At 34.0% G+C, this 11,850-nt stretch overlaps 1 protein-coding gene across 1 annotated transcript; it reads left to right on the forward strand.

The window, feature by feature from the left end:
* The first annotated feature begins 6,060 nt into the window (after window positions 1–6,060).
* Window positions 6,061–11,481, forward strand: LOC106689214 (uncharacterized). Its single transcript, XM_014434100.3, has 3 exons — window positions 6,061–6,290; window positions 7,825–7,955; window positions 9,130–11,481. The coding sequence occupies exons 1-3, from the start codon at window positions 6,282–6,284 to the stop codon at window positions 11,417–11,419; spliced, it is 2,430 nt and encodes an 809-aa protein (XP_014289586.1). The 5' UTR covers window positions 6,061–6,281; the 3' UTR covers window positions 11,420–11,481.
* The last annotated feature ends 369 nt before the right edge of the window (window positions 11,482–11,850 follow it).

An 11,850-nucleotide genomic window follows, 5' to 3' on the forward strand; every position in this document is an offset into this window, starting at 1 on the left:
AAAAATCTTCATGATTACTTTCGATGAAATTTTTAAAATTTACATTTGTACTCACATAAAAACACATTAAGTAAATTTGATATAATATCAAAATAGAGTGACACAGGCATGTAGACAAACTACCTGTTTAAGAAAGGTGCGACCTGTTATGAAGATAAGTAGTAGGAGACCTGGGCAGTCATCTTGATCCCCAATAAAATAGGGCTAAGAACCAATAGAGTAGCCATCTTGACCTGGACAGGAGAAGAAAAGGACAGAACTCTTCAAGAAGTTCTCTTCTTATATGTCATGAGAGAGTAAAACCTTACACTCAGGCAAGAGAGGCGGCGGTGGCAGGAGGATGAGGAGAAAGAATCAAGAGGGAACCCTTATTTCATCTTCATATTTTCACCAGAACAAGCCTTCAAGCCCAAAGAATATCAAACAAGTAAAATGTAATATTTACATCAATTAATGTAATGAAACCAAAACTATCACTAACAAACTAACTATATTGTAACTATTCTGTTCAAACCGTCCAGCAAATTGTTTCAGAAAACTTATAAAGAGAGAATAGAGGTATTTTATTTTAAAAGCATATGATATCAATCTATTATAAATACAGTCCATTCCATCATTACCAGCTAATTACAAGTAGTTCTTTATTCAAACCACCCATACCGGCACATAATAATTAATTTGGGTAATATCCCCCAATTTTTACTCCGGGGAATATCTAAACTAAATACTACCCATTGGTAGCACTCTAATCATATTTCTACACTAGAAGGTCTCGAGGCCATATTCTTTGCAGGGACCTCGGAGGATTCACAGGAATAGAAGAAGGCTAGAAATAAGATGGTTAGGAAGTTTATATTGGAAGGATCGATATCTGGTTCGGGCTAGATCGGTTACATATGGAACATTAAGGTCTTTATGGATTTTAGTATGGGTAGGTAGCATTGAGGACTAGAAATCGCGACCTTTGTTGGCCTATCATCTAGTTAATATTCCGCTATGCCCAGTGTTCTAGGTGAAAAACACTGAAATAAGTTGGTGTTGGTGGACGTTAATGAATAATATGAAATGAAATGCAAAAATAACTTTATTCTGGGACATATGTCCCCTAAGAATAATTACAAGGTTCATATAGTGAGATTTTTATCTGGCGAGCGTTTACAAATTTTCAGATTGTAGAATGAAATTACATTGGTATATTGGCTTTACTACTGTTTATAATGTTAATAAATAACTGCCTATTTATTTGATTACAAAGATGTGGAGGTTTGGTTATTCAATAAATGAAGGAATAGTTGTTGTTTAAAGGAGAGAATGGATGAGGACTGGCGAATGGAGATGGGAAGAGAATTCCAGAGGGAGGTTGCACGTATGACGAAGGATTTGCTAAAGAAGGAGGTTCTATAGGAGGGCATATATAAATCATTCGGATGGGATCTGGTGTTTAATGAGTGGATGGATGAACGAAGAGTGAGGAGATCTATGATATAGGTAGGTTTTTTGATGTTAAGAACTTGGAATAGAAAAACACCAAGGAGGTATTGCCTTCGGGAGGTTGGATAGAGCCACTTCAACTCGGGGGAACCCAAAGATAAATCTTACAAAACAATTCACAAAAAATATAATAATATATGTTTTAGTTTAGCATAATTGTTGAGGAAATATTTCTTAAACTAAGTAGGACTGACAGTGAATCTGCTCAGACAGCCCTAATTTTTTTTTGTTATGAAAATCATTTAAGAATGTTTAATTATTTATTGATATTTACAACTGTATAAAAAATACAACAAGTAAATTTGATCATAATTACATAATGAAATGATACCGCATGTAGGGAAACTACCCAGTAGTAGAACTCTAAATAGATTGTTTAAATAAATAAATAATTTTTTATCCATTTTAGTCTCAACACATTTTTTTTTCTTACAAGTCCGACGTTTTGGTCAATCCGGCTATCCTCAGTGACAATCTACAACAAAACAGCTTTTATTACATGTATGATCCTCAACAATTCAAAATACTTAACATTATTATTTATAATTTATCTTACCTTAATACAATTTTGGAACTAAATGATTTAAAAACTCAACTTCATGCAGGATATTCTGCCCAAGTCGAAACAATTTCTATGAAACATTAAAACATTAGGTAAACATAGTTTTTTGTTAATAAGTATATCCTACATTATGTCTAATTAACTTATCAGTCAAATTCACATTAAAAACAAAAATTAAAATTCATTTATCACAGTCACTATTTCTTAAAAATATATTTTTTAAAAATATCTTTAATGAAATTTACAACTGTATATTATATAATACATTGAGTAAATTTTATCTTACTTAAAATGGAGTGTTACAGGCGTGTAGAGCAACTACCTATTGGTAGCACTCTAATGACATTTTAAATTAGCTGGACTCGTTCCCATCTTCTTTTCAGACGCCTCGGAGGATTGTCAGGAATGGAAGAGGATGCAATGTTAGAAACTTGTTTAATTTTTTAAATAAATAAATAAATTTTTATTCATTTTAGTCGCAACACACTTTATTCTTCTTACAAGTCCGACGTTTCGGCCAATCCGGTCATCCTGAGGAACAATCTACTACAAAACAGCTTTTATTGCATGTATGATCCTTAACAATTCAAAATACTTAACATTATTATTTATAATTTATCTTAACTTAATACAATTTCGGAACTAAATGATTTAAAAACTCAACTTCATGCAGGGATATTCTGCCCAAGTTAAAACAACAATTTCTATGAAACATTATAACATGAGGTAAACATATTTTTATGTTTACCCTTCGTAGGGCGCTGTCAAGGATTCTCAAAACCGGAGCGCGGTGAGCCTTACAGACACACTAAATCGCCTGAAGTTCCTAAATAGCCTTATTTAATTAAACCAAAAATTACCGATTATCTTGGGGATGTAGACAATTAGGGAAAAATATAAAATAAATTTAAAACATTTCTTATTATTTATGTAGGTACAGAAACCAAAAAAAGTCAAAATGCGGAATTCGCATATCGTGGTTATGAATATAAATCAAAATAGGATCTTCGAAACAAAACTCAAAAGGGATCAGACATGAAGATGAAATGTGTGGGGATAGAAATTAGTTGGTGTCGTCGTCCATGCCGATGAAGGATCTCAAGAACATGCTGCAAAGCATGTTGCGTAGAGTGGTGTGACATGAGAGGGGCAATTCCTTTTTTGCATTTCACACTGGAATAGTTCGTTAGCCGACGTATTCCTGTTTCCAACGTGCAATCGCAACATCTGGACCTCTTCTGGGGATGTGATGGGGTTGATTTTGGACCATCATCAGCGGGGAGGAATCTTTTGTGCGAATTTTCAATGAGGTGCTAAGGTAGGATTTCAGCTGGCTTTTTCGCTGTAGTTGTCCGATACACAGTTCATGTGTGACAATTCTTTGGGAAAAACTCTTCTTGGAATTCATTCCAATTGTTTCTTGAGGTGAATAACCAAGGAATTGTTCCCTCCCAAGCTTAACATAGTGTAGAGAACAGTCATTGGCAATCGATGTGTATTTCGCTGTACGTTGAATGTGGTGCACATTTGGTTAGCAGTGTCACATCCAGTTCTATGAGCATTATAATACGTTATGGCTTTTTCTTTTCTCCAGTACTTTTATCAATGGATTTGGATCCGAGCGCCGAAGAAACCAGGAATACACATTTATTCTCCCATGTGACGTAGGTTGTAAATACTTTTCCAACCAAAAAGGTCTGAATATTGCAGCCTCACTAAAATCAACGAAATACTGAAAAAAAGATTGAATAATTCATAAAAAAATCTAGGAAAAAGGCGATAAACCTGAAAAACACAGCAGAAGGGCGCGATGACCCTGACAGGCACATGATCCCCATTCATAAACGGTAATGACGCAAATGACTAGACTAAGTTTAGAAAAACAGTGAAGTGCTTGAATTTACTATCTAAAGTGAAAAATATTGACCTTAGGTTTGTGACATGATCGGGCGCGGTGAGCCTGTCAGATCAAAACACGTGTGATGCAATTTGTTGACGGCAGGAGCTGAATTTACTGGGCGGGTCGGAACCACCCCACAAAGTTAGGAAACTACTGGGAGGTAGGGGTCACAATCGGCGCCTTTTGGAAGGGAGACCAAAAAAATCGAATCCTGTGCCTGTCAGATCAGCCGCGTAAATGCAGGGTTATTAAGTATATCCTATATTATGTCTAATTATCTAATTAACTCATTTATAACAGTCACTACTTGTTAAAACTTTATGGCAACAATGCTTGTAACCTTTCTCCACTCAGTTCAAGGATTAAAATTATTTATTATAACAATATTTTTGTAATTTTTTCTCTTTATTTCATAAGTAAAATTCCCATCAAGGGTAATTATAATTATTCACATTTAATTTATCCCATATTTTTTAACATCCCACTCTACCATCCAGCAATGTCATCGTGTGGTGAACTTAGTCTCGTCTTCTTTGGAACGCGGAATGTACTACACGGGAGTTTTTTCGATGTAGAACAGGCTTTTGATCAAGTCTGGCACCCGGGACTACTTTACAAACTCCGTTAATTCCAACCTCTTACATACTTTCTCATCATTCGTTCCTTTCTCATTGATAAATTATTACAAGGAAACCACAATGGTTCCTATTCATCCTACTATTTTCAGTCCGCTAGTGTTCCTCGAGGTAGTATCCTCGGTCCCATCCTCTACACCGTCTATACAGCTGGCATTCCAACCAATCCTAACACTATTCTCACTACGTATGCGATGGCACGTGTGTGTTCACTGTTAATAATAAACCATTAATTGTATCCCAATTTCTCCAATCCCATACCATAGCCCTCAAAGAATGGTGTCGTAATTGGAGGATTAAGTTAAATTCCAACAAATCCCATCAAATAACCTCTACCCTTCGTTGTAAACCTGCCGGCTGCCCTACAGTTTCATTTAATAATTTTACTCTTACTCCTGTCGAACCGATCCGCTACCTAGGACTACATTTGGACAAACGATTAACCTGGAATCCTCACACAAGACTCAAAAGACAGGAAACTGCAGGTCGATTTCGACTATTACAGCGCTTACTATACAAATGGTCTACACATTACAAAAGACTGATCTACATGACTATAAAAAGGCCAATCTGGTCATATGGAGTTGAGCTTTGGGGCTCCACTAAACCTTCGAATTCCTCTCGTATCTAATTCTCGCAATCCAAAATTCTTCGTAAAATCCTCAATGCTCCCTACTTTGTCACAAATCAAATCATACATAAAGACCTTAATGTTCCCTATGTAACCGATCTAGCCCGAACCAGATATCACTCCTTCCATTACAAACTCCCTAACCACTCAAACCTCCTAGTTTCTAGCATTGCATCCTCTTCCATTCCTGACAATCCTCCGCGGCGCCTGTAAAGAAGATGGGCATGAGTCCAGCTAATGTAAAATGTCATTAGAGTGCTACCAATGGGAAGCTGCTCTACACGCCTGTAACACCCCTTTTATATTTTTTTAAATATATTTTTAAGAAACAGTGACTGTGATAAATGAATTTTTATTTTTATTTTTAATGTGAAAATTTGCTAATTAGGTAATTAGACATAATGTAGGATATACTTATTAACAAAAAAATATCTTTACCTTTTGTTTTAATGTTTCATAGAAATTGTTGTTTTGAATTGGGCAGAACAGCCTGCATGAAGTTGAGTTTTTAAATCATTTAGTTACGAAATTGTATTAAGTTGAGCCCGTCTTCACGCCAGTAATATATTATCTTATTTTAGATTTTATTATATATACTTTTTGATATATACTGCTTACTTGGGACTATTAATACTCATTTTTATCTAGTTTTTCAGTAATGTTGTTCAGATAATTCATCTATGGTAAAAATGACTAGTGCTATTCTATTATATTCTATTGTAATTTTCGAGATATTTTCCAAAATAGGTTAGCACTACATTATAACTTTACCATCTAGTATATCACTACTGATCGTAGTTAGTAGCGAGGGACTGAAATTATATATATTTAACTGAAAAAGAAATTATATTTTTAATGTTCCTTACAGTATTTACAGTATCCTTACCATTACAGTATTTACCATAATTCATTGCCAGTTTAGTGATATTATAAGGAAACTACATACTTCATGTCCATTAAGATTCATTAGCATATGCAGCTGAGACGAAGAAGTGGAGGGTATACTATATAAGAGAAAGGATCCACTGGTGATGGTATCAGTGCACATCAAGAGCTGGCAGGATGAACAAGGTAACTACTGCTCTTATCTAATTGGATAATAATTACCACATTGTTTATTCTATGAACATAGTGTACACACATTCACGTAAATAATTATAAAATTATAACAAATAATGATGAATATTTATTTATAATCTTAATATTTTCTTGAGACTGGTAATTCTTTAATAAATAACTCAAATACTATCCAATTATAGTCTCAAAACTTTATTTCTTTTATTCGTCAAGCAACTACCTATTGGTAGCACTCTAATGACATTTTAAATTAGCTGGACTCGTTCCCATCTTCTTTTCAGACGCCTCGGAGGATTGTCAGGAATGGAAGAGGATGCAATGTTAGAAACTTGTTTAATTTTTTAAATAAATAAATAAATTTTTATTCATTTTAGTCGCAACACACTTTATTCTTCTTACAAGTCCGACGTTTCGGCCAATCCGGCCATCTTCAGGGACATCTACTACAAAAAGTTTCTATTATATGTATGCTACAAACAATTTAATTACTTAACATTATTATTTATAATTTACCTTACCTCAATACTACTTTGCAAACATATAATTTAAAAACTCTAAAACTTCATTCAGGCTATTCTGCCCAGGTCAAAACATTTATATCTATGAAAACATTAAAAACATTAGGTAAAATTATTTTTTGTTAATAAGTATATCCCACATATGTTTAGTTACCTAATTAGTTTATTATCCATTAAAAAAACAGCCAAAAATATTTATCTGCAAACACTATTAATAAACCTTTATCATAACCATGCTTGTAACCTTCCTCTACTAATTTCAAGCATTTAAAAAATTATTTATCATAACTACATTTTTGTCAATTTTTCTCTTTATTTCATTAGCAAAAATCCTATCAAGGCCAACTATAATTATCCACATACAATTTATCCTATATTATTTATAAATTAATCTTACTTAATATCTCTGCATAATGTTGATTTAAATTCCTTTGTATTATATTGTAATTGTTTGTGGCATACATATAATAGAAACTTTTTGTAGTAGATGTCCCTGAAGATGGCCGGATTGGCCAAAACGTTGGACGAATAAAAGAAATAAAGTTTTGAGACTATAATTGGATAGTATTTGAGTTATTTATTAAATGATGAATATTGTTTTTCGAAGAATTTTAAGTTTTTCAATATTTTTTAACGATGGCCTTTGATATGTTCAAAATATATATTTTAATAAGAAAAATATTTTTGACAAATATATAATTTATGAAAATATAAATATAATCCCACAATTAATGCAATATCAAGGGATTTAAGCCAAATAGTACGGGTAACAATTTTAGGAATGATTTTTTCTTTGTATATGGAATAAATAGTGGAAGAACTGCAATCTTGTAAAATTATGAATTATAGTTTTCGACGGAAATACACGTTTCGAAGTCCCTTAGGTGGAAAACCTAAGTCTATTTTAATTATATGATATGAATAATACCTCGCAAATATAATTATACGAAGAAATAGTTACGAGAAAGTGGAGAGATTTCTAATTATAACAATTAATGAATATGTTACAGTCAATGCTGATATTAATTGCGTGCGTGCTGTTGATGGTCGACGGACAGCAGGAATTGCGGAAGGAAGGAAGAGATTTTTCACAATCCCAGCAACTCTCATCACAGCTTCAGACCATCTCCAATGGAACCAGGTATGCCTGAAGGATGGTTTTGTTTCTTCTTCTTGTACTTCCTTCACTTTTGACCCGAACTATATGTGACTATACAATACATAGCTCATTGTCAAAATGTTAGACACGCCCATTGAAATTAATAAACTTTTCACTTTTTCTTTTTTTTTTGATTGATATTATTTTTTAAAGTATAAACTGTAATACTGAAATGGGGACAATCTTCTTAGAGATGACGTCTGAGAGCAGTTTTGATCGAGTCTGTAAAGTTCGTCATAGTAATTGTTGTTCTTTCCCGTGGTAAAGGTGCAGCTTATGTTCTTGCTTGCTTACGTCCAGATAAATGTTCACAATGTCTGTGTGAGGCTCTAGTTTCTTCCATGTACGAGTATTTCGTGAGGTTGGTTAAGAATTAATAGATGTGGCCTTAGTTCTATAGTCTGTCCCAGTTCAATATTGTCATTGGTGATGTCCTTGTATTCTGTTGCATGTTTTATAATTATTTACATTGTAGTCAGTTCTGTCATTTTTTAGGATTAGGATAGGCGAAATGCCTGCTAGGACAGAAGGAGCATAACACAATAAGGTTAAAAGGCTTAGGTTATTCTTATGGCCATTAATCTTTATTACCATTTCAATTTGGAAAGGTTGGTCGGGTTCTTGGCACCCGATTCCCATACAAGTATTGCGTACAACAGTTTCGGGATTATTGCGCCTTCGTAGATGACTTTTAGACCCTGGCTACTCAGCCTACAAGTGAGTCTTGCAGCAATAGTAAGGGCATTTATTGTCCTTAGTGATTTATTTACAATCGTGTACGTATGTTTTTTCCAGTTCAGTCTCCCATCAAACGTACCAAGACAAGTCATTGTTTCTGTTTGTTTTATTTTTTTGGAGTACAATGTGTTGGGTAATTTCTGTTTTCTTGTAAAAATCTTGTATTTTGCCTTGTCAGTGTTGAATTTTAGTTTATTACTTTTTGCCCAACTTTCCAAGATTATTGTATAAAGTGCAATATTTAGTAAAAATGTTTAATTGGCATATTGATATGAACTGATTTTTCATTTTCCTTCCAGTTTCTAATTAATTTTTTTGCATGCACATACATAAATAATTTTAAATGTTTAAAAACAAATTTATTAGATTGAATTTATAGTGAATAGTAAAATTTAAATTATTATATTATTATTTCTAGGGAAAACGTTCCACTCGAAAGGGAGAAGAGAATGCCTGACGATAAAAAGACAGATGACGGATCCTTTGGCTACGCATGGAATGTCGGAAACGGTGTGAGTTACATGAAAATACACGTTGGAAAAACAAGCAACCCAGTCGGAACAGACAGCTTTGCTGCTGCACAGCACGAAGTCATCAGTTCCCTTCGTGATAGTGGGCATAGTTATCTTCAGAACCAAAATGACAAAACCGATTTTGAGAACCTTCATAAAAATTTTCTCAAAACCAGCCAACATATAGCATCGCAAAAAAACAAAAATTTCATTGTAAAACCTACGATTGGAGACCTAAATACACATGTAATCGGTAAACAAGAACTGAATGAGTTCAATAAAGAACAAAATAAGGGTCATACTAAATTTGAGGAGTTCAAAATTAAGCCAAAACACCATTATGATAACCTCAACCAAAAAGCTAAATTTTCTGGTTGGCCGCAAGATCAATCTCAGAGCCTTAAAGAATTGAAATATCCGTATTTCAATGTTAAAAGTCAGTATGAAGGTGGTGAGGCACAAGGTATTGTTAAGAATAAACCTGCAAATGGCTTCGAATACAGTCAAGTATTTTTCAAAAATATAAGAAAACCGGAGAACTTTGAATTTAGTGAAAATTTGGATGTTAAATACGGATCTATTGAATTACCTAACCAAGAAAGTAGCATTAGAGGAAACAATTTTTATATCAAAGGTAAGGAATCCCATTCCCAAGAGGTCAGTGAACAAAATGGTGAAGGTCGCGCAGCTTCAACGAATCCTATGATTGTCAACTCCTATCAGAAGCATAGTTCAGGTGTTAACGATGCCGTTTTTAAATATATTGGTGAAGCCATTCATAAGACTGAAGGTGATGAAAAGCAGACAATCCCAATTGAGTTCAGCAAAAGTCAAGATGAGGCTTTGAGTACTCCAAGTCTGGTTAGTAGTCATCAGTCATATATTGAAGAAGTTGACCAAAAACAAGATTTTGACGAAATTGGAAAAACAATAAACAGGTATAACCTCCAAAAAACTGTATCAGGGACCCCACAAACTCTTCAGACCGAAAAAGGAAATGTTGAAAGTAAGTTTCGAATGAATCATGAAAGCAATGGAGATGAAAATATTCATCCGCAGATAGGAAACGGTTTTACCACTGGATACCTCAATGAAATGCACCCTGCGATGAATCAAAAACTAATCAACGATCAAGTAGAAAGAATAAAGCAGATGCAACAGAAAATAATAGAAAGTCATTTCCCAGGTGCTGGTATATACGACGCACTGGATGGGAATACGCAACATGGATTTCAAATTCAAGGACATCCAATGAATACTCATGAAAATCTAGGATTGTGGAAACAGGATGATCATAATAGGGAGGATGAACAAACCAGTCCTTCATTAGCACAAACGCTTCAAAAAAACCGTGACGTTATAAATAGTAATTACCAAAAAGAAAGACCGGTTTACAATGGTGGTAATCCGAAGTTGAGTTTCAGTAACATAAGACAGGGTTATTTAATAGGGGACTCAAAAATGCATAGACCATTGATGAATAATAACGACCCAAGTCATAAATTTAGGCAAAATGATTATTTTGGTGGGTATAAAATAGCGAATGAAGAAAGTGAAGGTTATGGTAGAAGACAAACCGAAACACTTTGGAGGCCTCAGCGTTACTCTTTAAAATCAACAAACCAGCACCATTCTGATTATCGCAACGAAACTTACAGGGAATCAAATCAAAATAAGGATATTTTCATAAAAAACGATGAGAGGAAAGGCAGAGAAATCAAACACGAAAGCATCGATCTCACGGATCTCAAGGAAACTCACGCCGTAGACGATCATTCAAAAGAACATTCATATGAAACAGAAGAATTAGAAGAAGCAAAAACAAAGCATGGAGGTAATAGATATCACAACTTTCAGAAGTACTCGAGTCAAGAACCACAAGTCCGGGTGATTACTAAGGCCGTACCAGTTCACAAGGAACTGAAGATCCCAGTACCGCAAATGGTTCGTCATCCAATCCTCATCCCGGTTCCTGTCAAAGTCCTGGAGCCGTACCCTATCAAGATTCCCGTACCTGTAACGATAGAAAAGACAGTTGAGGTACCGGTAGAGAAAGTGATTCATTATCCTGTCGAGAAGCTGGTGCCCAAGAAGGTCGTCAAAGAAGTCAGGGTACCAGTACCCAAGCCGTACCCTGTCAAAGTACCCGTCTATAAGATCAAGTACGTACACCATAATAAGAAGAAGCATGAATAAGCTTATTCATACTTAATTGTTGCACATTTTAAGACTGAATTGTAAATATATGTACCTAAATACCTTGTTTGTTTTTATCAATGTTTTGTTATTAAAATTTTTGAAAAGTAAACAGTGGATGATATTAATCAATGCCTTCAAATTATAATCATTATCTATTTAAGTCTGATAATGATTATTCAAAATAATACGTTTTATCTTACCATCTTCAGGGCTGCAACATAAATACGAGATTGACAGATAAAACAATAACATAAATATGAATGTATATATCCAAGAAGAAAGATTGAGAATATTATTTGGCCAACATATCAAGAAACCAAACCCTTATTATTTAGTCTTTATGATTACATGGTTTTGATAATAGCTTAAAAACTATAAATAATCATTTTGAATTGAACCTTTTTTTTTATAAGATAAATATTTTGGTG

This window comes from Halyomorpha halys, unplaced genomic scaffold (genome assembly GCF_000696795.3).
Source record: "Halyomorpha halys isolate HHAL.00 unplaced genomic scaffold, Hhal_1.1 Scaffold1303.1, whole genome shotgun sequence".
NCBI lineage: Eukaryota > Metazoa > Arthropoda > Insecta > Hemiptera > Pentatomidae > Halyomorpha > Halyomorpha halys.